A 27,500-nucleotide genomic window follows, 5' to 3' on the forward strand; every position below is an offset into this window, starting at 1 on the left:
CAGGGTGAGCGCTACTAACAGTAACCAAGAGGACTTTAGATATACTGAACTACTACTTGGTGAGTGGGCCAGTGGAAACCAGCATAAAAGGGTATTTTTTTGTCTAATCCAAACTGTAGCAAAGTATGATTTATGAAACATATGGATAATTAGCCTCTAACTCCTAATCCTGGCCTTTCAACATATAAAACAATGATAAAAGAAAAAAAAAATTTTTTTTTTTAAGAATTTCTGAGAAAACAGAGAATGGTACAGATTTCTAACAAGCCACTTATATGGCATATTTATTATAGTAAACAACTACTAAAAGCTATTACAAAAATGCATGCAATTTTTAAATCCCAGAGACATTTCACATTGTGTTATAAAAACATTTAATAAACAAACTTCTAAATAGAATAAGTGGTCAAAATAGTAGGAATCTCTAGACCTGATTTCCAAGGACGCTTTAATAAACTTCAAAAAATAAGGCATATTTTCGAGTGATATTGTCTATCTTTCATATATAAATAAATTGTTCCTGGGCTAAAAATAAGAAAATTCTACAAACTATGAAAGAAGGAATGATGATCCCCAGAAATGGGTGCATCTATGGAGAAAAGCAGGACTGAAGTCACAGCCAAATCCTCCATATTTCCAAAGGATATGGAAGGCCACTTTCTCCAATCAAAGGGAAGGTACCCTGGATACATAAGTAGGAGAAAGCCAGAGGCGTGTGAATTTGCAAAAGAGAAAGAGTTTTAGTAAAAATAGGGCACTTCAGGATGTTTTCACAGCCAGAATCATCTCTCAACAGTCCATTCAATTTAAATATCTATTTTGATAGTTGGCTGTCCAGCAAAATAAACACTGATAAGTTGGGTAAACAACTGCTTTGTACAAACCAGAGATCTGAAGTTTATCAAGTGCTACACTGCTGGCAGGCTGGGGAGGGTTGCAGGCTGGGGAGGGTTGGAGGCTGGGGTTGATAATTAGATTAAAAAAGAAAGAGAGGTGGGGAGAGAAAGAAAGAAAAGAGAAAGGAAAGAAGGAAGGAAAAGAAAAGAAAAAGGGAAAGGGAAAAAAACAAACTGAAACGAAACCAGAACCAGGTAGTGGCCCAAAAAACAAACATTTGAACAAGGCTTTTTCTAATTTATTACAAATACTGACTTGGGTTGAAATCAGTTATATATTTTAAAATAAAAGCAGAGGTCCATCAATATACATTTCTGCCATATTTCACTTTAGCAGCAGATGCCTGATAATATTACATATAAGAAAATAAAGTATGAACTACTGAGTGCTATAGTATGCATAACATGATGTATAACATAACAGTTTTTTGAACGTTTCTCACCTTCAAAAGTGTTTGTTTCATTAACATTAACTAGCTTCAAAAAAATATGAAAATGCTATAGCCCAATTTAAATCTTTAAAAACTTAAATAAAAATAGAACTCTAAACCTTTAAAGGGTTCCATAGTTTGGAGGAAGGATTGATTCTGAGTTGAAACATACTTACCTGTATTATTGGTTGGGTAATATAGGGGTCAAGGTAAGGCATCAGTTTACAGTACACATCAGCTGTGCTTATTTGATGAGCTACCACTGTGATAAATCCCACAGCACCATAGCGTATCCACAGATTGGGATGACACAGAAAGGGGGCTAAAGGGGGAAAAAGAGGGTATGGATTAAATCATTAAACCATGTTCATAGTTTCATACTATCAAAATAAACAAACTTTCACCTTATAACACAATTGATAAAGGGATTATACCACATTGTTACTATCAGGTGCCTTCACACATTCAATTATCTTGAGGCACAAACTCAACCAAGTGAACATACTAATATAATATTCCCTATCAGAAAAATCAGCAATACCAAAAAAATAAAAACAGCTACCTCCTTTCTGAGAATTTAAATTTATATTTTTTTGCCAGGGCTGAAGAGGGGTGGGCATCTACTCATTTAAAAGGCTGGAAAAAAACTATTGGACAGAGACACAGAAAGTTCCAACAGTTACTCCCTGACCCGGTACCCTGAAGAAGTCCAAGCACACACCATGTACCACATAAAGAGCAAAGAAATGAGATGCTGACTCTTCTCTAAGCCATAGCTTTAAGATTAAGGGAACAATTTCATTTAACATGCTTTTTAATGTAATGTTTAATCAAATCTAATGTATCATTCACAAATTCATTCACAAGGCATTATGGAAACTAAAAGGCAGAAAACACGATGCCTACTTTTAAAAGTTTAAAATATAAGATTAAACCAGAAAATTAAACGAATGTCTTTTCACCCCTTTTATTTTAGCTACTTGTGTATTATGCCTAAAATCAGTGATTTCAACTAATCTAAGTAAGATTTAGAATAAAATTCAAACTTGTAAAAGCAAATAAAAACATTTGTATTGGTTCTAAATATGCAAAAATGTCAGCATTTAGAGGATATTAATTTTATAAGCAATTCATACCAATAAATAACACTGTCACATGCTAAAATGACGTATAATATAAAAAAGGGGAAGGAGAAAAGATTTGTTCAAAATATGTCTCCAAAGTTCTCCCATTCCAATTCTTTTAATTACACATGAAGAAGCTTTTATTTCATAAACATCCTGCTGATTCTGATACATCCAACAAGGGAGGGCTGATAGTTTCCTTTATGACAGGGAAAATGAGAACTGGAAAAACATTAAAAAAACCTCCAAAAAGTAAACCCAAAATGACTTAGCAGGAATTAGGTACTGTACAAAGCTGCATTATTGGTCCCAATCCTTTACATTATCTGTGCTACACAACCACACTCTTGCCTTGCACTCATGGGGTATAAAGGGTACTTCTCTACCCCTGGCTTTTGGCTCAGTCATATTACCTGCTCTGGCCAATGGATAGATGTTAGCAGATATAACACAAACGGAAGCTTGAAATGTGCTGCAAAGCTAGGCTTGCTCTCTCGTGCTTCTGCGATCACCCAGAAGATAACCTGTGTAGCTGCTTACCTCCAGCCTGGGCCCCAGAATGAAACAGATGCATCACATCACCACAGACAACCTGGGGATGCAAAGCCTAAGAGCAGAGGCACCCAGAAGGCCTACAGACAGGTGCATGATGAGAAATTTACTGAAGCACTTCCTGAGACTTTGTGGTTGAGTGTTGTACAGCACAAGAGGTAACTGTTTTCATTCTTTTTTGGTATTGCTGATTTTTATGATAGGGGATATTATAATATTAGTATGCTCACTTGGTTGAGTTTATGCCTTAAGATAACTGAATACAATAAGGCACCTGATAGTAACATTGTGGCATAATACCTTTACCAATTGTATTAAAAGGTGAAAATTTGTTTCTTTTTATAAGTAGCTAACTGATATGATACAAAGACTCTCAGAAGAAATGTACTATGTGAAATCAGAATATATGAGTAGATATTTATATACAGAAGGTATTAATTAAAATGAAGAGAATTAAAGTCAAGAGCAAGAAAAATTTGACCCTTGGGAAACAATGCCACTTTAACAGGAGAAAAAAGGAAGCACTGATGTAAGAATTCAGAAATTGAGAATGAGCAGAAAATATGCCAGGTAGCAAGGTATGCATGTTAACATGATATATTTTCTCCTTAACATTATAAAAATGGGCGCTTTCTAGATCTGTCTTACACTACACAGGACCAGAAATTTTAAAAACACTCTAACATCTTTTGTTTAATTATAATATTAACAATATTTGGTTCTCATGTTATTTATTAGCTTTTTTAAAAGTATGGGGAAAATTAGAGATAATTAATCCCTCAAGGTTCAGCACTCTGTAGCTTATAACTTACTCTGGGTGGTGAGCACACAATGTGATAGATTTATAGATGATGTATTATAGAAATGTACACTTGAAACCTATGTAATTTTACTAATCATTGTCACCCCAATAAATTTAAGAAAAAAATAAAAAATATTTCAATATATTAGAGATTCATATAATTATTGTGTTACCAATACTCAACAATTTTCTATTAAATTTGCAATTATTTTATCATAATCATCAAAAAATTCCAACCAAAATTAGTTATAAACTAAGAATAATTATAGATATTAGAGTACAAAATAAGAAGCCTACCTATAATTATATTTTCCAAATCTTTTTTTAAAGCTACATTCATGCCTTAAAAATTTCCAGAAATTGTATACATCTCTACTATTATAGCTACCACCTAGTTTCTGAACAATCAAAATAAACAATAATGCCTTTGTCCTTTTTCTCTGAGAATTGCCTCAGGAAAGAACCTGTTAATTAAGTCTAACAAATTTTAGTTTTCTATTAATTTTCCTTGGCAAAGCATTTACCAGCAACTGAGTATTTTATCTAAAGGGGCAATTTTCAAGATTTCATGCCTTCTCCATACAGAGCCAACTTGCAATCTTATATTGCTTACTTTCTCAAAGTGAAGTGATAAGAAGGCTAAAAGTTCCGGATATTCTTAATTTTAGAAAATGTCATATTTACTTGTTTGCCCTTCTTCTGATTTTTAAGTTGAGAGAAATAAGTGCTATAAAGGTCAAGGAATTAATTATCTTTTACTGGTTAATAAAATTACTAACAGTAGTAACTTCAATACTATAAATTCTTAACTGGCAATGAGTATAATGACACATCAGACAATTCTCCATACCCAATTTCAATTTGACAATGGTCCAGTGTCCAAAAAATAAGTTGACTCTTCAGAGCAGTTAAAGACTTTATCTATATTACATTTTTTAAAATCTACATTTTTTCAAGGATCACAAAGACCTAACTTCAAGTAAAAACAAAGATACATTTCCCAACTTGGGTTGGAGAACCAAATGATCCTGTGTGTTTGCTGTCTGTGCCTCAAATGCATACAAGCCTGCATGCAGAAGCATGCACATGCGCGCGCACGCGCGCGCGCACACACACACACACACACACACACACACACACACACACACACTTATACAATGGGAACAATAAAGCTGGAAGCCTGATGCTCTATTGCCTAGGTATTTTGCAGTGCTCTATCAATTGTTATTTCTCTTCCCACATCCTAATTGTCTCATCCTAATCTTGAGAAACAGAAACTTACCAATATCACTGGCAAATTCGTAGACATGGGGTTTTTGTAGCAGCCCTAACTGGCACATACAGGTAAGGGCATTAAGAGCTTTCACAATAACAAATTCCTCAGCATCACTAAGGCCTTGCTGCAGCAGGGGTTTGAGAATGGAGGAGCTCTGCCAGCCAACATAGGCAGCAACACCTGAAAAAGAGAAGCAACATACCATGATTATGCATTCTATACCTGAAAGTACAAATGCCATTAAGTAAAACAATAAAATTAATCAAAAGCTAAATATATTGAGCAATAATCAAGTAGAGGACACTGCACTTCCTACCCAGCACAATACATGAAAAAGACCCACATCAAAGCAAATCATCAAGAAATTCTAGAACACCAAAGGGGTAAAAACGATCCTAGGTGTTTAATCTTAACTTTACTGTAAATATCCAACAACTACAGCAAGAGAACTTACAGAAAGAAAAATACGGGTCCCCTAAAAATTAAGGAGCGTAAGATTGGCATCAGATGATCTTCAGTAACAATGGAGGCTAGAACACAACAGAGCAAGACCTTAAAGTTATGAAAGAAGATTCATACCCAAACTGTCAATAAAATAAGAGAACAAAATTAAGTCATTTTGAGACACATGAGAATTATACAGGTTTACCTCCCATGCAACTCTTTCTAAGTTACTTGAAAATGTACTCCAGCAAAATTAAGAAGATATGGAATGTACAAAATAGATATAACCCAAAAATTCAAGGGGTGGGGCGGAGGGATAATAGCAAAGATCTAGAAAGCAATCAGCCAAAATTAGAATTAAAAGCCAATAAATTTCAAAAATGTTATCAAGAAGAAAAATGGAATAGATTAAAACCAGGTAGAATTGGTAAGAAAAATACTAGATAAGATAGATAAGGTGAAAAAAGTATATTACTTTTCTCTATAAAAAGGAAAACAAAGGAAATTCCAGGACAAACAAAAAATTGTTCAAAAAAGTTATGGCATAAATATGAAATAAATTAAAATGTGTAATGTATTTAGTAATTGACAGAGGACAGACAAGAGAATCCATTGACTTTGATACCATAAGTATTCTCATCAAGGATAAAGGAGTCATAGCACTGGAATTGTGGTGAAACAAATACAAGTAATACAGTACTTGGCTCTACAGTCAATAAAATTTACATACTTCATAATAAAATTTACATAATTCATAAAATCCATAATCATGTAAATCTTTATTTGAATTTTTAGAATCACTCTATACACTGCACAAAAGACTTATGATTACAGAACAGAATGTAAATATTATCAACTATGATAATCAAATTATTAGTTGAACTGTCAACTAACAATTAGTTGAATTATCAACCACCAATAAAAATGGTAGAGAGAAAAAAAGGAGCATTAATGTTCTTGTAGTCCAAAATAGAAGATCAATAAGAAATAGGTTTAATTATTTAAAATTATAAAAACAAGCTAAAAACTAAAGCACTGAAAATAGTGATCTATATCTCAAAAACAGAGGGGAAGAGGGATCAGGGCATTTATGAAAGAGTTGAATCTTTATCTGGCATAGATAAAAGTCAAGAAATAAAGTCTAAAGTTGATAATTCTAAAAATAGTATATGAAAATTTTAGAGGTATGGCAATAATCACCTGAAGATACCAAAACCAAAACACAAACCACAATAGCTGCCTCTGAAATGTACACCTATTGCTTTTCATATATTACTTTATAAATTTTGAATAAATTTTAAATAATTTACAAAAGCATATTTTCCCTATAATTGAAATTTAATTTTAGAATTTTTTTCTAAAATTCTAGTGGATTATATTTAGGAACTTTACAAACTGAAATGTATAAATGAGCTAAGATAGCTCAAACGATTTTGGAAAGGAAGAGTGACATCTGGGGAACTTATCCTACCAGATACTAATGTTAGCTATAAATATATAATAATTAAAATATGATATAGCTATAAGAATAGAGTATAATATTGAGTACAAGAATGAGAAGTCAATGAAATAGAATAGATACTCAGAAAATTGACACTAAAACACATAAGCATACAACAGATGACAACAGAAGCTTCACAAATCAATGGGAAAAAAAATAAGTGTTTAATAAATAGTATTGAGAAAAACGGTTATACTTCTGAGGAAAATTTAGATTTCACTTCACACCACAGCCCAAAATAATGATCAATTAAGCAGTTAAGTATGAAAAACAAAGAATTAAAAAAAAAAAAAGAATATTGGTAACCTAATTCTGGAATGGAAAAAGCCTTTAAGCACAAAAGTAAAAAAATCACAGAGCGAAGATCAAATTGACAACATAAAAACTGTTTTAAAAAACATAAAAAGTAATAATTATCTGAGGAAAATTTTGGCCAAAGAAATAAGTTATTTAATGTTCTTAAGGTGTATATATACATATGGATGTATATGGCTAAAAAAAAAACAAGAAAAGCATAAGACCATTAGAAAAAATGGGCCAATAAATTAAAAATTCATAGAATAAGAAGTATGAATGAGTAATCAACAAGAGAAAGTTTGACAATTACCATGATTTCACTTATATGTGGAATCTAAAAAAAAAAAAAAAAGAATAAACAAAAAATAGAAACAGACACAGATATAGAGAACAAGCTGATGGTTGCCAAAGGAGGGGAATGGGAATTTCTTTTGAAAGTGTTAATAAAAAATAATAAAAAAAGAGAAAATTTTTCACTTTCACTAATCAGCAAAGCAATATACTAATCAAAACAAGTTATCACTTTACCCTACCAACAGGCAAAGATTAATTGAAGCCTGTTCCATGCTATAAGTATGCAGTATCGTCAAATAATACTGATGGGAGGGGGAAATATAATCTTTTTGAAAAGCTTATAAAATGTCAAGAGTTTTAAAAATATATTCATACTGTTTAATCCAGTAATTAAAATTTCAGACTTCTAGCCTGAGAAAATAATCAGAAACAAATATTTATGTAAAAGATTATCAATATGATAGAAAAAAATTAAATAATTTAAATATCCAACAGAAGTTAAATAAATTTTGGTGAAACTATATAACAGAATATTTTGACCTATTAAATATGGTTTCAAAGAGTTTTTAGTGACATGAGAAAAGGCTTAGAATATATGTTACTAGAAGAAAGTTTAAGAAATAAAAAAATAAGATTAGGAAGTGATATATACATATATAGCACTTATGTACCAGGCACTATTACATATGTTAATTCATTTTATCTTCACTACAACCAATGAACAACCAATAGATGGGGATCATTATTCTTCCCATTTTACAGATAGGGAAACTAAGGTAGGTATAAAAGAGATTAAATAACTTCTCCAAAACCACAAGGACATGACAAAGTCAGAACTTAAATCCAACAATCTGGCTCTAGAATGCCTCCTCTTAACTAGTATACAATAGTGCCTCTCAGCATATATGACAGAACGGGATAGATAGGATAGAAAGAGAAGGAGAAAACCTATAGGGAAAAAAAAACACCAAAGCATGAATAGAGGTTGTACATGGATTATGGGTTGTAGGATTAGAGATGATTTGTTTTCTTCTTGGTTTCTCTATTTTCCAAATTTTATACAGCAAGCATGTATTACTTTTACAAACAAATAAACAAGAAAATCAATGAAAAGTATGTTTAAATGAAAGAAATAATATAAAGGTGTGTTTTAAAATACACATGCATTTACCAAGAGATGGGAGAAGTTCTAAGAACCACCATTTCCCAAGAAAAGGAATAAAAATAAAATTATTTGATAAAAGGAGAAAGAAAAGTATACTGTATTCAGGAACTGAGAGTCTGAGATGCAAGACTGAAATGAATCAGTAACGCAAAAACAAAAAACTAAAGACACCTGAAAAAGGGAGGTACAGTAATCTCAGGTAATAACAAAGCAAGACCAGCAGGCAATTTCAAAGCTTTTCAAAAGTAGGGAGTACCCTTTTCTCCAAAACACTGTATGATAGCATTTATAGAAATATTAATACTGTTGCTGTATGTTTCTTTCCTTTTTTTTATTTTTGAGGAAAAACATCCCAAAGGCAAACCTTTTAACAGTTACTTTCCCAGGTCACTGGGAACCAAAGTCTAAATTCTACAGCTTTCTGTCACTACACAAGAAAGAATACCAGCAAAACGAGTCTTAAACCTTTTAACAGACAAGCTGTTACAATCATGTCCAAAACGATATAAAAAAGGTTAGCTGGGTAGTCATTATAGCATGGCTTTAGTATATGGTTTCATGATTGACCAAATCTAAAATTAAAAAGATAGTACAATCAGAGCCGGCTGAGTGGCGTGATGGTTAAGAGCTGGCTTGGGACGCCAGAGGGCCCCGGTTCGGATCCCACATATGAGGGCCAGTGACACTGCCCTCCACAGCTAAGATGCTGAACAACAGCTCAACCTGGAGCTGGGCTGCCGTGAGTCGTCGGCGACGGCAGGTGGGTTGCCATGGGCTACCATGTGTAGCCAGTAGCCAGCGTGAGCGGCCAGCAGCCGCAGTGAGCGGCCGTCCAGAAGCCGGCGACTGATCTGCCTCGCCTGAGAAGAGCGCAATGAGGGTGCCAACTTGGGCCAGTGAAGCAACGTCCTCCACAACTAGATTGAAGAACAAAACGACAGCAACTTGTCTGTTCCCCTTCCCCCAATTCCCCAATAAAAATCTTTAAAAAAAAAAAAACAATAGTACAATCAGGTGGAAAGAAATCAGTTATTATTCAAAAAGAAAAATATTAAATCCTTTGTCAAGCATGACAAACTACTCAAAATAAAGTCCACTTTATGTCTAATTTTGAATCTAAATGTAATAGGAGTCGTGTAGATAAAATATAAGATATTGTTTGTCTTTAGATAAATCTGAAAATCAAGAATTGCAACCTTTTGAAAATAGTGAAAAAAACTTAGTTTTTCAAATTTTCAGTTTATACAAAGCAATCTGTTGATTTTCTAATTAGATTGATCTTCAATTATAATTGTACTTTAACTGTTATTTTCTGATTGTAAAAGCTACGTATGTTTATTGTAGAAAATGCGAAAAATATGGAAAATATCAAAACAATGATCACCTACAATCCCACCTTCAGAGATAGCCACTATTCACACCCAAATATATTCCAGCCTTTTTTATAAATATGTATGATTTGTTATTGTTACCTTTATACAACTGGAATCATACTTTAAGTAGATCTACAACCTACTTCAGTCACTTTAATAATATTTCATGATACTTTCCCAGGTCATTAAATATTCTTTTAAAACATAGTGGGTTTTAAATTTTATTGGGAAACAGCCACGGCCATTGGTTACACATTGCTTTTCATGCTACAACGGCATAATTGACTCTTTTAGGGAGGACGCAGCTCACAGTGGCCCATGCGGGGACTGAACCAGCAACTTTGGTGTTATCAGCACCATGCTCTAACCAACTGAGCTAACCGGTCTCCCCCTTAAAACATAGTTTTTAATAACCACGATGGTATTCCTTCATATGATGTATCGCAGTTTAATTAACCAATGCCTTGACCAACTAAGATACTTCTATCATCCAAAAGCAGCATGAAAACAGACAGAAGTACTAAGAACTCATTTCATTATTAGTAAAATTTGGTAGTATTGTCACCTCTCAGATTGCATGGAAGTATTTGTTTGAGAAAATACTTCAAAACTTCAAGGACAAATTAAAAAAAAAACAACATACCAACTATACTATCAAAAAAAGCTCCACGCAGATGCCAATCATTCTTATCATTTAGGAAAGTGATCATGTGGGACAATAAAACATCATTGGCTTTCTGACGTCCAAAAAATACACACAGCCGCGTTATTCCATTTTCCATCAAGGTTTGTTTCACGATATTTTCGGGGTCACTTAGCAAGGTGACAACTTTCTGCTGCACCATTTCATGTAAGGCTTGGAGCTCTAAAAAAAAAAAAAAAAAGTAAAGATAGGTTCAATTCATAGTCACTACGTTTTTCCACTATTCAAAGCTCTGAAGGATAGTGAAGGATAGATGGGAAACTGAAATATAAAACTGAAAAACAGCCTAATAAGCTGATCCCACACAAGTATGGTTACTACCTCACTAATCAAATCACTCTATTTATGAAGCCCAAGGAGAAAACTACAGGGAAGCACCAAAAGGTGATCATATTGCTCCAGTGAGATCAACTTAATCAAGGACTTGAAAATACTAGACTGGTTCAGGATATAACCCAATGGTACAGGGCAATACTTTTAGAAAGCATTTTTAATGGTTTCTTATATTTCAGAAAGCCAGAAAATACACTGCAAGTCTTACCAAGGCCTTCCTTAATCTGGCCACTGCTTCTTCTCTGACCTTATCTCCTACCTACCCTCCCCTTTTCATTTATTTATTTACTTAACAGTCTATCTCTTTCCCTTACTAAAATGTAAGCTCAAGAGCAGGGATCTTTTCTGTCTTACTCACCCCTGCATCCCCAGTGCTTAGAGCAGACACAAACTTCCCTGATGCAGAGCTATGTTTAACCATTACCCACTGGCTAAAGAATGAGAGCAGAGGCCACTCCTGGTGCACCTGCTGCCAAAGGAAAAGACAGTCTGATATGCAAAATTATGTGTCCACGTTAAGAAAAACCAGATTAACTCCCAAAAAGTTTTAACACCTAACTTCATTATCTAAAAAGGTCCAATTACCTGGTTATAGAGCGTGAAACAGTATTATTTTCTAAGTAATTCCATGGAAAAAATGAGACTTCCCTTTCTGAAACATCCTTCTGTAAGTTCAAATTTTATTTCATTGTCTTCAACTCCAGATAATTCTGTCTAAAAATGGTGCCATTCTAACAAATAACAGAGCCATTACAGTTGTCTACAGCATAAAAATCTGAAAACTAGGTTTCTCTAGTTTTTCTCGACTAGAAACATCTTGGAACAGACAGATCCAAGCAAATTCTCTTACTTCTAAATCTTTAACTCGATAAATATTAATGAAAAGCCTGTTAAGAGTTGTATGGATGTAAAGGGACTTAAGAGAGGAACTCTGACCTCGAAGAGTTTACCATCACCTCTGTTCCTTTACAGTACAAGATATGGGTTTTGATAGGTACTATGAAATAAACACAGTTTATGATAGAGGGTGCTCATATAAGGAGAAAAGGTTTCAATTCTTTAACTATGATGTTTCCAATTTCTTTTTTTATCTTATATGAATAATATAATTCAGCTAGCCTTACTGTTGATATAAATCAATTCTGGCTGAAAATCAACTGGGCTTAGAATCTGTGGCAACGAGCTGATCATTTTCTGGCAACAAATCAGTGTTCAAGAACAGAGAGAACAATCAGAAACCAGGGACCCTTTTAATCTCTACACCTGGTATTCTTTCATCTTACATGAAAATTATAAATGATAATTTGTTAAAAGTTCACATTAGCAATTCATGCTAAGTAATAGGAAATCTATAAGAGAAAATCATACTACCTGTGTCATAATTTCCATTGGGATGTGTAACTTCATCTATTTCTTCACTATTTGGGTCATTTTCCATATTGAGATTTTTTAACTGTACTAATTCCAGGAATCTCAAAGCTGTTTCTGCCAGCAGAGCTATATTTTCTATAAAAGGAAGAAAAATTATAATTATAATCTTAAATCTCTGTAATGTTTATAACTTTTCCTCCCTCTTTATACATAAAAATAATAATCATAAAACTAAGGAGGCAAAGCAGAACTTTTCAATTTAGCACTTAACTTAAATCATGTTTTAGTGACTAATTTCATAATCTATAACTATCCCCAAACTACCAGTTTTAATAATGAAACGTGTCTTTAAAAAATATAAAAATAATTCAAAATATAGCACTCAAGTCTATTGAGGCAAAAACAAAACTTAATCCTTCTATAGACACCTACTCTTTAAACAGTACCTGACATTAGACTAACAAACATTCACATGAAAAGAACAGATCGAGCTGGGCTTTGGAATCACACTGCCCTTGGCTCAAAGCCCTGCCACTTACTAGCTGAAAGCTTAACCAATCAGTCTCGGTTTCCTCACAGGTAAATGAGTCACATCTACTTCAAAGAGCCATTACCAAACGGAATCAACCATTGTTGGATTGCTTTACAAGTGATACCCTGAAGTTCTTCCGGAACCAAAGTGTGAGACTGTTTGCCACACCTCTGCAGTTGTCTATATTTTTTCTTTTTTCTGTCTGATAATCTGTTAAGACTGATACTCCTCACCACTGTGAAAGTACCTTCTTCTAATTTCTGCTGTATCATTTGCTATTAATTACATCTACTCTAGTGCTTATACCTTCTTCATTCCATTTGTATTTATTTATTCCTGTCTCTACCCTTCCCCTCCTGCTTCTGTGCTTAACGTATGACCATACCAGCCGAAGACTGCACTCTTTTCCTTCTTAGCAGTGAATATTACTGAACATAAAGTTTAACTACATTATTTTATTGATTCTAAGACTCACTTTTTCTTTGCTTTTTACATCTCAAATTGACATACATCTCGCAGTAGTTGAGATTTTTGAGTTCACCAAATATAGTTATTCCCTTCATCTTGGGAGTCCCCCTAACCACCCCTCCCAGTTTCGACATTGTTCTGAATAGAACAAAATTTACCTCTAAGTAAGCAAGATATTAATACCCTGTAATCCCTGCTCACCCTAAAGATGGAAAATTCTGGAACATCCTCTGATAATAAGTCAAAATTCTAGATGAATATCCCCACTTTAATGAACATATCTTTATTAGGAAAAGTCTCTTACTTTTCAATGAACCTCTAAAGTCTAAGTAGACCCATGCTAATCTCCCCATTTAAGTTCACAAACCACAACACAGTTGAAAGTTTACTTTACACAAGATACAAATTTATACTAGCATCTGAGTTAAAAAATACTGTAAAAAAAATTTAAAAAGGGATTTTTACACTTTATAATTACTGATATGTGTGGTTTAATTATACTTAACCATACAGTGCAACTAGACTTCTGGCTCTATAAAAAAAAGGCAGCTTTATCATGCTCCAAGCCATGACAAAGGGACACTAAGGTACTGGCACTAACCCTGGGTTATCATGGACTCTCATCATAAAGAACCAGAAGACCAAAGAAGTGCAGGGTTGCTTCAAAATCAAGGTCTAGACCAGCAACTCTGAGAACTGAGAAAGAATTAGACCAGATAAATTTTGGTCATGTTTTTTAGCCTCTCCTATTCCCAATTTCCTCACTTATAAAATGAAGATAATATAACATATTCACTGCTCAAGTTTGCTGCAAGGGGTACTTGTAAGAGATATATAGATCTTAGAATCTGTGTATCTTACGATCTAGAATTTATCTTAAACTCTATATATCTCTTGCAACTAACCCCTGCAACAACCTTGAGCAGTAGATATCTTGACACACAGCATGGTTTTCAATAAATAGTATCATTATTTTTGTTATGACTACTAGTAATCAGATGTCAATATGTTAATGTGGTACCTACACCTTAGAACCTTACCTAATTAACATAATTGAGAACAGTCCAAGATACACTGGGCCAAAAGTAGGTCATGAAATTCTAAAGATACAGCTTGTTCTTAAAACCTATAAACTTTTCTTTTACTTAATTTTATCTGACTCAATTATTTATATTTTCCAAGTGAATTATAAATATGCTTTGTTACAAATGATAAACTCAGACATATCTTAAAGAAATCCTAGATTTTCTAGGCCTGATGTTTATACTTATACAGTTATGGAAACTAGAAACCATACATAAATAGGCAGATAGACAAGAATCAATAAATAATATATCGGACAAAAAACAACCACCAATCGTTTTATAGATGTGCCCAGCAATAAGGCCAGAGTCCAAAGACCAATTTTCACATGTTCCATTAAAATATTGACAGGCAAATCATACGATGAATAAACTAAGCAAGTATCTTTCAAAAAAGTGACACCATCACCACATATTATGTGCTATTTACAAAGACTTCAAAACATAATCACTGATTTCCATCAGATTACATTTTAGAAATAAATTATGGAATTATTATGTAAATGTTTCAATGACATTTCTATGCAAAAATTAGCATTCAGAATTAATCTGGGGAGCTAAAAACATGAATCTGTATCACCTGATTTTATGAGTGAGAATTATATAGGTATTTTACACAACACACCCGCCTCACACAGAGAAGCCACACATCCTAAGCACTAAATTAACTGATAGGACCTTAAAGTTCAGTTAAGTTAGTAGGCAAGGTTCTTTCAACGCTAAATTACCCAGCAATCTTTTTCAACAAGAGATTGTTGCTGAATATCCTAAACTTGATATTCACACAAGCTTATTTGTCCAGAGAAACTTTATAAAGGCCTAAAGACACTAACTCAAAAGAACATACTTGTAAAGATTAATGTTACTTCCAATTAAACATAATATTCTAAGTAAAGTCTTAAAATTCGGTATTATATACTTTTTACTTGACTACTCTGATCACTTCAAAAATGAAAGCACAAACAAAAGTCGAGTCCCAGGAACAGATTAGCTGTAAGTATTACTAAAATGTACACAAATAGTTCAAGTACCAAAGTAAACCCTTGGGATTCCCAAAGAAATCAGAGAAACAAGAGGTATTATAGGCACTAACTTCCAAAATATGAGTGGCTATTACTTGGACAATAATCTCTTACCAGCATAGGCTAGTCTAACAATAGTAGCATCGTCTTGGGCTAAGTGGGCTATGCCCGGCAGAATATATTCCGGATAGATATTGATATCATTGCGAGGAACCTCTTTGACAAGAGCTAGAACTTTGGTCAACGTCCTCAAGGCTTCGGCCCTCACTCTAGGAACAGAATCATTGCTAAAATGCAAAAGATATGGAGTGATACGATCCAAAAGAATTTCTACACTCAATCGTGGGGCCAAATGGAGGATAAGTTCCAAAGCAGCAAGTTTGGAATCACAGTATTTAAGGGTCTGTAAACAGGATGTTATAACAGACACCAGGATAACCAGCCCGTTTTCCTTCGGCTCTCCTTCTGCTTTTTCCAGCAGATCATGTCCACAGAGATTGTGAATAATGTTGCCCAAATCCTTCCGTATAACCAGAATGCGCTCATCTGCAGAAAGAAACGTTTCCTTGGCAAACTGGGCCATGTAGGGCTGAAGGAAAGTGTAAAATATTTCAGGAAACGCATTGCCACGCTGCTGCTTTAAGTAATCTTCTGCCTCTAACCGTTTTTCTGGCTCACGGTGAATCATCTGAGTTACCTATACCAAGGGGAAAAGGGAGAAAAAATAGATTTGAGAACAGCAAATTAAATCACATGAAAGCTACGAGGACACATGATTAAAGGATTTTTGAGAAGGTGCTTCTCAATCTCTGCCATTTAAACTACTTTCAGAACCTGACTACTGAGTAATATGTGACTCTACTATTGTCCTAAAAAGCAAGAAGAAATTACATACTAACATATTACAGACAGCCCAGACACAGAGAGGAGTACACCCTGTTCAACATTCCCCATTTATTAAGATAGGGGGGTAATATACTGCTGCCCACAATTCAAGGATTCTAAAACTTTTTTGAGCAGGACCTACCACTGAGAATCTGAGGGAAGGAATGGGATTTTCTCCATAGAAAAATGTACACACACAATTTTTGCTTACAAAGTTACACACAATTCTGAAAAGAATTGCAGAAGCCCTGAAATCTAGTTACATATCAGAGTTCTGGTTTAGAGCCTTATTTTCACAAGTCCAAGGAAATAGACATTTTAAGTGCCGCTCTGGTACCTGGTCAGAAAGGGAATCAGCGGTTTAAATTTTTCAAGTAGTGTAAAAGAGATGTTAAATCCTACAAACACTAGAAATGATACCTAGTTTGAATTTGTCTTATGTTTTCTAGCATCATAAGGAATTCAATTTTTTTCAATACACAGAGCATAGTTTAATCTTTACTAGACCTTCATAGGGTATCAGTCATTAAATACTTAAAATATCATAAAAATATATTGAGTTATTTGAGCTTTCTGTTTAGATTCTAAATAGGAGCCTTGCATTGAACCTGGGGGAATCAAATGTACTAAAATAAGGAAAAGTGACTTTTTAAAGAATACTTTAAATATACCATATGCATTACATGACTCAGAATCATCATCATCATTAACATCAGTTCCTATACTGACTGGCTTTTAAAAGATTCCCTCAAATAGTAATGTGTATAAATGGCTTATACAACTTCCCACAGACTTCCTCATATCTGTCCTGCTACAGGAATTTGTGATTCTGTAATCTCCCCTTCTAGAGCTGTCCTTGGGGTCAAGAAAGGTACACAAAGCTAGTTGCTTCTATACAAAATGGCCCTATACTACTGTATTATATTCAAGTTGATGTTCCCTATTGCTTTTACGTTAGATATGCCTTACCACTTCTTATTAGCAAGCTCTATCCTAGACAAACTCTCTAACCCCTAGACACTCCCTTACCTTCTTCTAAATCTATCCAAAGCAGAGCTAAAGATTATTATGGGAAGATGTGTGTGCATGTACATGTGCATAAAAAATTTAAGTCAAATAAACTCCGAGTTTGAGGAGGGGGAAAAAAATTGTACATTTCTCCCTAACAAAGTAAAAACAATAAGATGTTTATACTTGTCTATAGGATTTTATTGCTTTGTTCCAAATTTGTAACATCCCAGAGTACGGAGGACCAATGCACAAGTAAAAACATAATCCTATTAAATTCTTTATGGCAAGTAACTGTAGCATAGTTACCAAATCTCTGATACTGCGATCTTCAATTTTATTTAGCACTTGTTCAGGGAAAAACTGTCCATTTCTATAAGCCAAAAGTTGCGAGAGATCAAATAATGGTACACCTTCTGTAAAAAGCTCAGCTATCACGCAACCTGGAAAATAGCAGATATAATTCCATTAAAAATGAAATGCAAGGTATCATTAGTATAGGTCAAGAATTCAGAGAATTCATAAAACTCAAAATGTGAAACCCAAAGTAAAATGAGTTAATAAACTTTAATTAAAAAAAATTAATATACAACCACAATTGAGCAAGATAGGGAAAATGTTTATTGCCTAATCATCAGTTTCTAAAAGTGTAAAGTCAAAAGAGGCCCACTCAATTTTTCTCCCTCCTAAACAACTTGAATCAAATAAAATTACTTCCTACTTCTATAATTTATAATGAATATGTGTGTATATATACACACATATAGAGATAGATTAAAAGATTAAGACACCAGAAATAGTGTTTGATTTTTTTAAGTATGGCTTCACAGACATTAAATTCACAAGGAACTACTGAGAAGTCATATCTGACAATTCATTTATTCATCATTAACCAAAAAGTTATTAGGTGTCTGCTATACACTAGGCTCTCAGGGTGCATAAAACAGATAAAACCCCTGCCCCCATGTAAGAAGGGAGACACAATTATAACATTAGAAGTGCTAAGAAGTGTGGCTATAAGAGGGAAGGAGACAACCCAATCATTTTGAATTGACATCATCTTCAAACAAGGAATAAAACAGTATCTGCATTCCCAAAAGGACAAAGCAGTTTCCTTCAATCATTATATAACATGCGTTTAACAAGTGTTAAAGAGATCGTTAAATAACCTTAGCTCACAGCCTTTGCATTTGCAGGTCCTTCTGCCTGGAATGCTATTGCCCCAAGTATCCACATGGCGTATAACGCTGCCTCCTTCAGATCTTTAATCAAATGCCATTTTAGCAGTAAGAGCTCTCTTGACTGCCCAGTTTAAAACTGCAGGCCCCTCAACCACAATTACCCCACACTCTCACTTGGCACATTCCCTTTCCCCTTTTCTGACTGTTTTTCCCCACAGCATCAACTGCCAAATTATATATTTTAAATATTTATTTCTTTATTGTCTATATACCCAGGAGAAGGCAAACTCCATGAGGAAGAGATTTTTGTCTATTTTATTCACTGAAAAATCTCCAGCAACTAAGACTCTAATAAACAATAAATTTCTTAAATTAATTTATATTATATAGTGTCAAGTTTTAGAATAAGAGACTTAAAAATAGCTCTTAAAAACATTATAACTGAGGGAACAGAACTGAACAACTGGATCTAACAGACATCAAAGGAACACTCACCCAACAACAGAATACAAAGCCCTCCACAAGTACACACACACACACACACACACACACGGGTCACTCCAGATCAGACCACATGCGAGGCCATAAAACAAGCCTCAGTAAGTTTAAAAGAACGGCAATCATACAAATTGTGTTCTTCAAACCACAACGGAATAAAATAAGAAATCTCTAACAGAAGAAAATTTGAAAAATTCACAAATATGTAGGAATTAAACACACTCCTAAATAACCAATGCATCAAAGGGAAATTAGAAAATACTTCGACATGAATGAAAATAAAAACACAACATACAAAAAGATATGGGATGCATCCAAAGCAGTGTTTAAAGGAATTGTGTAACTATAAACATCCATATTAAAAAAGAGACATTCAAAACAACAACCTAATGCTCACATTAAGAAACAAGAAAAAAGTAAACTGAAATCAAAGCAAACAGAAGGAAGGGAATAATAAAGATTGGGGTCGAGAAACGACATTACTACCAACTGTACAGAAATGAAAAGACTTGTAAGAGAATACGTTGAACAAGTATATGCCAACAAAATAGATAACCTAAATGAAACGGACAGATTCCTAGAAACAGATTACCAAAGCTGACTTAAAAAGAAATAGAAAACCTAAATAAGCTATATAAGTAAAAAGGTTGAATTGATTATGAAAAACTTCCCACAAAGAAAAGCCTAAGCCAAGAGGCCTTAACAGGTGAATTCCATGAAATGTTAAAAGACAACACCCACCCTTCACGAATTCTCCCAAAAAATAGAAAAGGAGGGAGGGAACACCTCCCAATTCATTCTATGATGTCAATATTCCCTTTATACCAAATCAGATAAAGACATCACAAGAAAACCACAGACCAATATCCCTGATGGATGGATTTTTTTAAAAGTAACTATAAAGAGGAAAAATTGGGCAAGACCTTGACCATCAGACACCATTTGCCTGCAGAGGGGATATCGTGAAGACACATCATCACCTAATACTATTCCTTCCTACTGAGAATGAATAATCTGAATCTAATCACAAGGAAGCGACAAACCCAAACTGAACAACATTCTATTAAAAAAACAAAGGGGTGGGGTGGCACACACACACACAGTGCATGTAAAAGCTGGTGGAAACTGAATAAGGTCTCTAGTCTAGTTAACAGTAATGCACCAATGTCAATTCCTGATTTTGATGTGGTACCAGTCATATAACGTCACCCCTGAGGGAGGCAAGGGGAAGGGTTCTTCACCAAGTTTGCAGCTTCCTTTGAGTCTATCATTTAAAAATAAAAAGTGTAAAAGTAAGTTTTAAAAATTTAAGGGGAGCGGTATTCTTCAAAAAATGTCCATGTCATAATGACATAAAAAGGCTATAGAAATGTTATTAGAGTAAAGGAGACTAAAGAGACATGACAACGAAATGCAACACCTGACAGTAGACTGGGTTCTGTCCTGGAGCAAGAAAAATGCTCTAAGGGACATTATTGAGTCAAATACAAAATTAGAATAAAAAATGTAAATTAAAGTACTGTATCAATGTGAAATTTGCTGTAGCTGATAACTGCAACATGCAACTACGTGTTTTATAAGAGACTATCCCTAATCTTAGGAAATACACACTGACGTATTTAGCAATAAAGGGCCATGATGTATGTAACTTATTCAGGAAAAAATCATGGGGGGTGTGGGAGAGGCGTGGGGGAGAGTGCAGAGAAAAGGTACAAATAATAAAGCAATTGGAGCAAAATATTAACAACAGGTGAATCTGAGTAAAGGATACACAGATGTTCTATGTACTATTTTTCTTTGTTCAAGTTTGCAAGATTTTAAAGTTTGTAAGTTTGAAATTATTTTCCAAATAAAAAGTCAGAAAGAAACATAGCTACATATGAATATTTACAAGTAAATGGAGGTTATTATGGACTGAATTGTCCCCCCAGCAAATTCAAATGTTGAAGGCAGTATCTTAGAGTGTGACTGTACTTGGAGACAGGGCCTTTAGGGAGGTAAATGTGGTCATTAGGGTGGGACTAATCCACTATGGCTGGTGTCCTTATAAGAACGGACACCAGGGAAAAGACATGTGAGAACACAAAGAGAAGGTGGCTATCTGCAACCAAGAAGAGTGGCCTCAAGAGAAATCAACCCTGCTGGCATCATGATCTTGAATTTCCAGCCTCCAAAAACAGGGGAAATAAATTTTTGTTTAAGCTCTCCGGCCTGGGGTATTTTGTCAAGGCAGCCTTAGCTAACTAACACAGAGGTGAATAAAGGATTTTTTCCTAGCAACTTTATAATGTAATCCTAGAAGTGTTATTGGGTGGTACTTTGCCTAACTTTGTTCAACTTGCCTCTATCATGACTGAGTCCTTCTTATCAATCAGATATCTGCTCAAATGTTGTTCTCAGAGAGGCCTTATCTGACCATTTTATCTAAAGTAGTCCCCTACCAGCCTTTGTCACAGCACTTATAAGTCCTAGCACTTTGTCACAGCATTTATCACTAGCCAAGATTAACTTTCTTACTTATTTACTTGTTTATTCTCTATATTCCCCACTAGAATACAAGCTCCATAAAGGCAAAAACTTGCCAGTCTTGTTCACAGCTGTATTCCCAACATCTACACAACAGTGTCTCACACGTAATCAAGACTCCAATGTTTATGAAACAAACGAATGAAAAATCTCCAGCAAAAAAACTTTGCCCCTCTATATGACCAGAGACAGGAATATATACACTACTCCCAAACAAGCAGCCAGGAACCATGGATATGCATCCAGATGGGAAAAGTAACATTCAAACCCCAAAGAGCCTACATCAAATCTTAGGAGCCATGGGAGTTGGACAGATCCCGTCCACCTCTTTCAAAGGAGGGCCTAGCTTCAGCCAAAACAACGTAGGGTTCTTTAGTCTAGAAAAACAAATGCTGACTAAGAATTTTGTTGAAGTTTGCATAACTATAATGTGCACAGAAAGGATCAATATAAACTTTTCATCAACCCCTGGAATTTTAAAACTGTAACAAACTTCCAGTTATAAAATAAATAAGTCATGGGGTATAACGTACAGTATGATGACTACAGTTAATAATATTGTATTGTATAACTGAATTGAAAGCTTCTAAGAGAGATTTTAAAAGTTCTCATCACAAGAAAAAATATTTTGTAACTATGTATGATGACAGATGTTAACGGCTTACTGTGATCATTTCACAATATATACAAATATGGAATCATTATGTTGTGCCCCTTGAAACTAACAAAGTGTTCTATGTTGATTATACCTAAAAAAAAAAACTATAAATGATCCCCTGAAACTAGAAAGTGGTCACATGTCTAAGCTAAAGGAGTTCTAGTTACTGAACAGTAAGTTTAAAATGAAAACATGGTTCAAGAAAAATTTAGATAAATTCGCTGATCAAAAAAGTTGGGACTCGGATGGATTACATTTCTAACTCATATCTACAGCATAGAGGCTAACCCTACCTTATCAAAAAACACTCGTATTATCTTGGGATGCACATTAGTGAGCTGAATGGACCAACAGAGGTACAATCCTGTGTAACAATTCTTATTCATTCGCTCCCCCTAGATAAAATACACCTCTTCATTAAGTTACTTTTCCTAAGTCACCTAAAATACAGCTTAATTTATGTTTTCTTTGTATTGGGTTGTCAGAAGTCATGACGGATTATTTCTTTTTCGTTGCAAAAATGCATCATGACTTTTCCGACAACCCAACAGTAAGCCTACAGGTGAGAAAAAGATTAAACCCAACCTTTGCAAAATTTACAAAAAATGGCCCTGCTGCCAGAGTTCATATGGTATTCCTCAGTGTACCATCCATCCTCAGCCCACTGCTCCTCCCAGAAGTTCACAGATAACCTGGACTCATGGCCCAAGCTCACGTGGTCTGTGTATGTGAAATAATGAATATGAATGCATGGTACTTTTTTCCAGGGAAGGAGGCCACTAACTTCATCAAATTCTTTAAGGGGATCCAAAAAAGCTTAAGAATCACTTCTCTACAAACTCTCCCTGGCTACAAACTCATTCCCTTGGCTACAATTACAACCTATATTTTCTGATAATTACCAAATCTGCATCTCCATCCCAAATCTCTATGCACCAAGCCTTTATAACCAACTGCCTGTTGTACATCTTCTCCGGATATCCGCCAGACACATTCAACTCAACATCTCTAATACAGACCTCATCATCTTCCTACCCCACAGCTGTTCTTCCACCTGTCTCTCCTATCTCAGTGACCATCGGCCCAGTTCCCCAGGCACGTGGGATAAGAGGTTATGGGAGAAATGCAGGGGTGTTGACTTTGTCCTCCAAACAATCACTAAGTCCTAACAATTCTACCCACTAATTATCTCTTATGTATGACAGTTGACCCTTGAACAACACAGCACAAGCCCACTTACACACAGATTTTTTGCAATATATTGGACAATGTGGGGGAGATTTTCAACAATTTGAAAAAACTCGCTGACCAATCTTACGATTTTTCTTAATAACATTTTCTTTTCTCTAGCTTACTACAATGTGAGAATACAGTATATAATACATGTAACATACAAAATATGTGTTAATTGACTGTTTATATTATTGGTCAACAGGAGGCTATTAGTAATGAAGTTTTGGGGACTCAAAAGCTATATTTGGATTTTCAACTGCACCAGGGGTCAGCACCCCCAACATCTGCATTGTTCAAGGGTCAACTGTCGGCTTCCTCTCCAACTGTCACAACTTTAAGTCAGTCAGCATCATGTCTTACCAGGACTGTAGCAATTTACTACTATCCAGTTTTCCGGTCTCTCCAGTGTAGCTCCTCAGTAATCCACTCTCCATGCTACTACAATCAAGTGTTCTGTCTAAAACACGTATCTGACAATGTTTCAGAAGACTAGCATGGGCTTGCCAGACCCTTTCTGATCTGGGCCTTGCTTACCTCACACCCTATGTTCTAGGTATACTAAACTACTTCAAGTGCCCTAATAAATCAGGGCATCATGCTCTGGTCTTCTAGTCTTGGTATGAGCAAAACGCTCTGGCTGAAAACAAACTCCCCTTACCATAGCTAGCTCCCAATCCTCTTCCAGGTCTCAGCTTAAATATCATCCTTCCAATATAGAGGCCTTTCCTGATCCTGCCTCTGTACCCACCACCACCATGGAGGTTCATTTATCTACATGTTCCTATAACAGCACCCTACGCTTATCACCACCACAGCAAGCCACAATGCACTGAAATGTCCTTTCTCAATATCATATCTATCTCCATAATAAAGTGTAAGCACTTCAAAAAGAGGGACATAATTATCCCTCTATGTCTCTAGCACTTAAAACAATGGCTGATACATACAGAAGAATTCAGGTATTTCTTAAATGTCTGAATGAATGAACAGCTCTTGCATTTTCCAGGCACTTAAACATGTCCAATGAAAGAATGCTGCATGTATCTGAAATAATGTATGAGGACGTACAAAAAAATTCATTTTTCAACATATGGAAATTTTTTTTAAAAGCTACGTTTCTATGTTCGGGAGTTAAAATATATGCACACACACCCCCTTAGGAAATTTGACAGACCGAAATACCTGCTGAAAAGATGTCCATTGCTCGCTTCAACTCGCCTCTTGTTCTCTGATTGCTATTTAAGTCTACAAGTGGAGTTGAAGGATCTCTCATATATTCTAGCTCAGTGGAAAATAATCCACCATCAACAAAACGTTCAGGAGCAATGTAACAAGTTCTTCTCCGTGAAGTGTCAAAGAAATAGTTGAAATCTGCTGGGTTGTCCTCTGGAAGATAAGTGGGTTTAAAACTGGCAAAATCAGTTAGAAGGACCCAGTTCCAACTGGTGACCATGACATTCTCAGTCTTGATGTCCCCATGACGGACTCCAGATTTGTGTGCTTGGTCCACAGCGGTCAGAATCTGGAAAGCAATCCAGCGCTTCTCAATGTTATTTAAGAATGGACGGGTACTGATGCGATCATAGAGGTTGTCTCGCACATATTGCCTAAAGAGCATGGCTGCTTTCTCTGAGGCTTTTTCTGTAGCTTTCTGGAAAGGTAGACAGTTCTGTGCAGAATGAAGCCTGATTTTCAGTTCCTCCAGCTCTTGTTTATAGCTGGTTAACGGCAACGTGGGATCCTGAATTGCAAATACCTTCACAACCACCAGGCCTTCTCGGTGCTTCGCTCGAGCAACTTTAAAAAACCGAGTACTCCCCAAGCTCTTATCATATTCAAAGTCATGGATGTCTGAGAAATAACTCTCCACAGAGAGGATCTGGGAAGGAGCAATGCCAGCAAGCTGATTTCCCATAATGGCGGCAAGCACCTTCGGGTCAGTAAGTTAGGATACAGCACCTATTTTCTTAAAGAAGGAGAAAAAGGAAAAAGAAACAAGCAATGAAACACAATTCTTTATTTGATCTCTTCCTAAAAGCTAGATTTCTCTTCCACTGAGAGCATTGTACCTACCTTTCTAGGAAGCCTCTAAATTTCGGACATTTATCTAAAAAGATCTTGTTCTTTTATGTTGCCTTTTCTAGGAGTTAAACTGTATTTAAATAGGTCCCTTCAATATAGGTGAAAATGTTAAAATGTGTATTTTTTGATATTTAAATTTTAAAATTACCAAGTCTTTACTATATGTTCAGTATTGTGCTTGGGGCTATGAGAGTCTAAACAGTACTATACAACAGTCTTTGTCCAAGAAGAACTTGTAGTCATGGACATTGGACAGAAACACATTAAAAAGTTAAAACTGATGAAGAATGGCCTAATACAAAGAGGTCACTGAACTCCTCAAAGATCAGGCTGAGATCCAAAACATCAATTATCTCCTGGGCCTTTGCAGCCTAATTCTGGTGCGCCTTCCCACCCAGCTAATAGAAGGCACGAAGTTGTGTGGTACAACGACACGGAAGAAACCCTGGCAGGGATGTTACATAAAGGGACACCAAAATACACACTTGCCAAACACAGCTCAGGGTTCTCCTAGCTCAGATGTTTCAGGAACTAAAAGACACACAAACACACACGGCCATGCGCACATATAAACATTTACCCTAGGACTCTGGAAAGTGGCACAAGTCGGTCACTAGCTCACACTGAGGACATGGTGGGTCACTTCGGGGTCTGAGATGGGAAGGGTGTCAACAGTCGGGTGAGTCTTCTCTCTGAGAGGTCTTCCTTCAAAGGCAGGAGGCGGAACGTTGTGGAGGGGACACAGAAAGTCCCCAATCTCCAGGAAGCCTGGTGGTCCGCGGGGAGAAATGGGCAAGCGCACAGGGCCGCAGCAGACAGATGAAGCCCGGCTGAAGCGACTGCACAGATACCCAGGGAGTTGCCCCCGCCAGCCTCCTATGTGCCCTAAGGGCCACACGCTCCGGGGCCTCGCCTTCCACCCGCGCGGACCTCTGGACCCTCGAGGTCCGCTGTACTCCTCGAGGGCCTCACCACCTGGCGGGGAGGTGGAACCCGGCAGAGAGAGGGAGGCCGCCAGTTCCAGAGAAACACTTTTTCAGCTGCTGCAAACACCGAACTCCCGGGAAAGCCGCCGGCTCTGATTTCACTTCCTGCCGCGGAGCGGAAGTTACGAAGGAGCGAGGCTTGAGGAAGAGCACCAAAACGGCGCTGGTTGCTAGGAGACGGGGAAGGGGCGTGGTGTCGCTCAGGGCGACTGCAGGAAGAAAATAAGATGATTTGACAACATCTGTTCCCCATCCTGCTTTTCCACCTATTCTTCCCTAAACTCTGGGGCTTCTGCTATCCCCCAGAACCTGTTCCGACACCCCTTAACCCTAAGTACACTAGAACATAGTTCTTAAACAGAATTCACAGGCTTATTTAGGAAAGTCAGCATATCCCAAGTTCAATTTTTCAAGAGCTTTATTATGACACAATTTACATACTATAAAAGTACACCTGCTCAAAATACACAAATTAGTTTTTTATATATTAACAGAGTTGTTCAGCCCTCCCTATAATCTAATTGTGGAACATTTAAATGAAACCCTGTAACTATTAGCATTCACTCCCCATTCTCCCCATCCCTCTTCCCCTCCCAACCCTAAGTAACCTCTAATCTATATTCTGTTCCTATAGACTTGTCTATTCTGGACATTTCATATATGTGATATACAATATGTGGTTTTTGTCACTGACTTCTTTCATTTACATTATCCCTGTTGTAGCTTGTATCAGTACTTCAGTAGAGATGTGATAAATCTGTCTCAATTGAGATTACT

At 35.8% G+C, this 27,500-nt stretch overlaps 1 protein-coding gene across 1 annotated transcript in view; it reads right to left on the reverse strand.

Moving 5' to 3' along the window:
• Positions 1–26,825, reverse strand: part of PIK3R4 (phosphoinositide-3-kinase regulatory subunit 4) — a 56,341-nt gene extending 29,516 nt beyond the window's left edge. Inside the window, exons 1-8 of the mRNA XM_019628932.1 lie at positions 26,318–26,825; positions 24,838–25,621; positions 17,869–18,002; positions 15,781–16,363; positions 12,563–12,697; positions 10,799–11,020; positions 5,088–5,261; positions 1,504–1,649 (exon numbers count right to left, since the gene is read on the reverse strand). Of these exons, the coding sequence (XP_019484477.1) occupies positions 1,504–1,649; positions 5,088–5,261; positions 10,799–11,020; positions 12,563–12,697; positions 15,781–16,363; positions 17,869–18,002; positions 24,838–25,570 (2,127 nt within the window). The 5' untranslated portion in view covers positions 25,571–25,621; positions 26,318–26,825. The remainder of the gene's footprint in view (positions 1–1,503; positions 1,650–5,087; positions 5,262–10,798; positions 11,021–12,562; positions 12,698–15,780; positions 16,364–17,868; positions 18,003–24,837; positions 25,622–26,317) is intronic.
• Between the last annotated feature and the right edge of the window lie 675 nt (positions 26,826–27,500).

Source organism: Hipposideros armiger, unplaced genomic scaffold, assembly GCF_001890085.2.
Source record: "Hipposideros armiger isolate ML-2016 unplaced genomic scaffold, ASM189008v1 scaffold_818, whole genome shotgun sequence".
NCBI classification, from domain to species: Eukaryota; Metazoa; Chordata; class Mammalia; order Chiroptera; family Hipposideridae; genus Hipposideros; species Hipposideros armiger.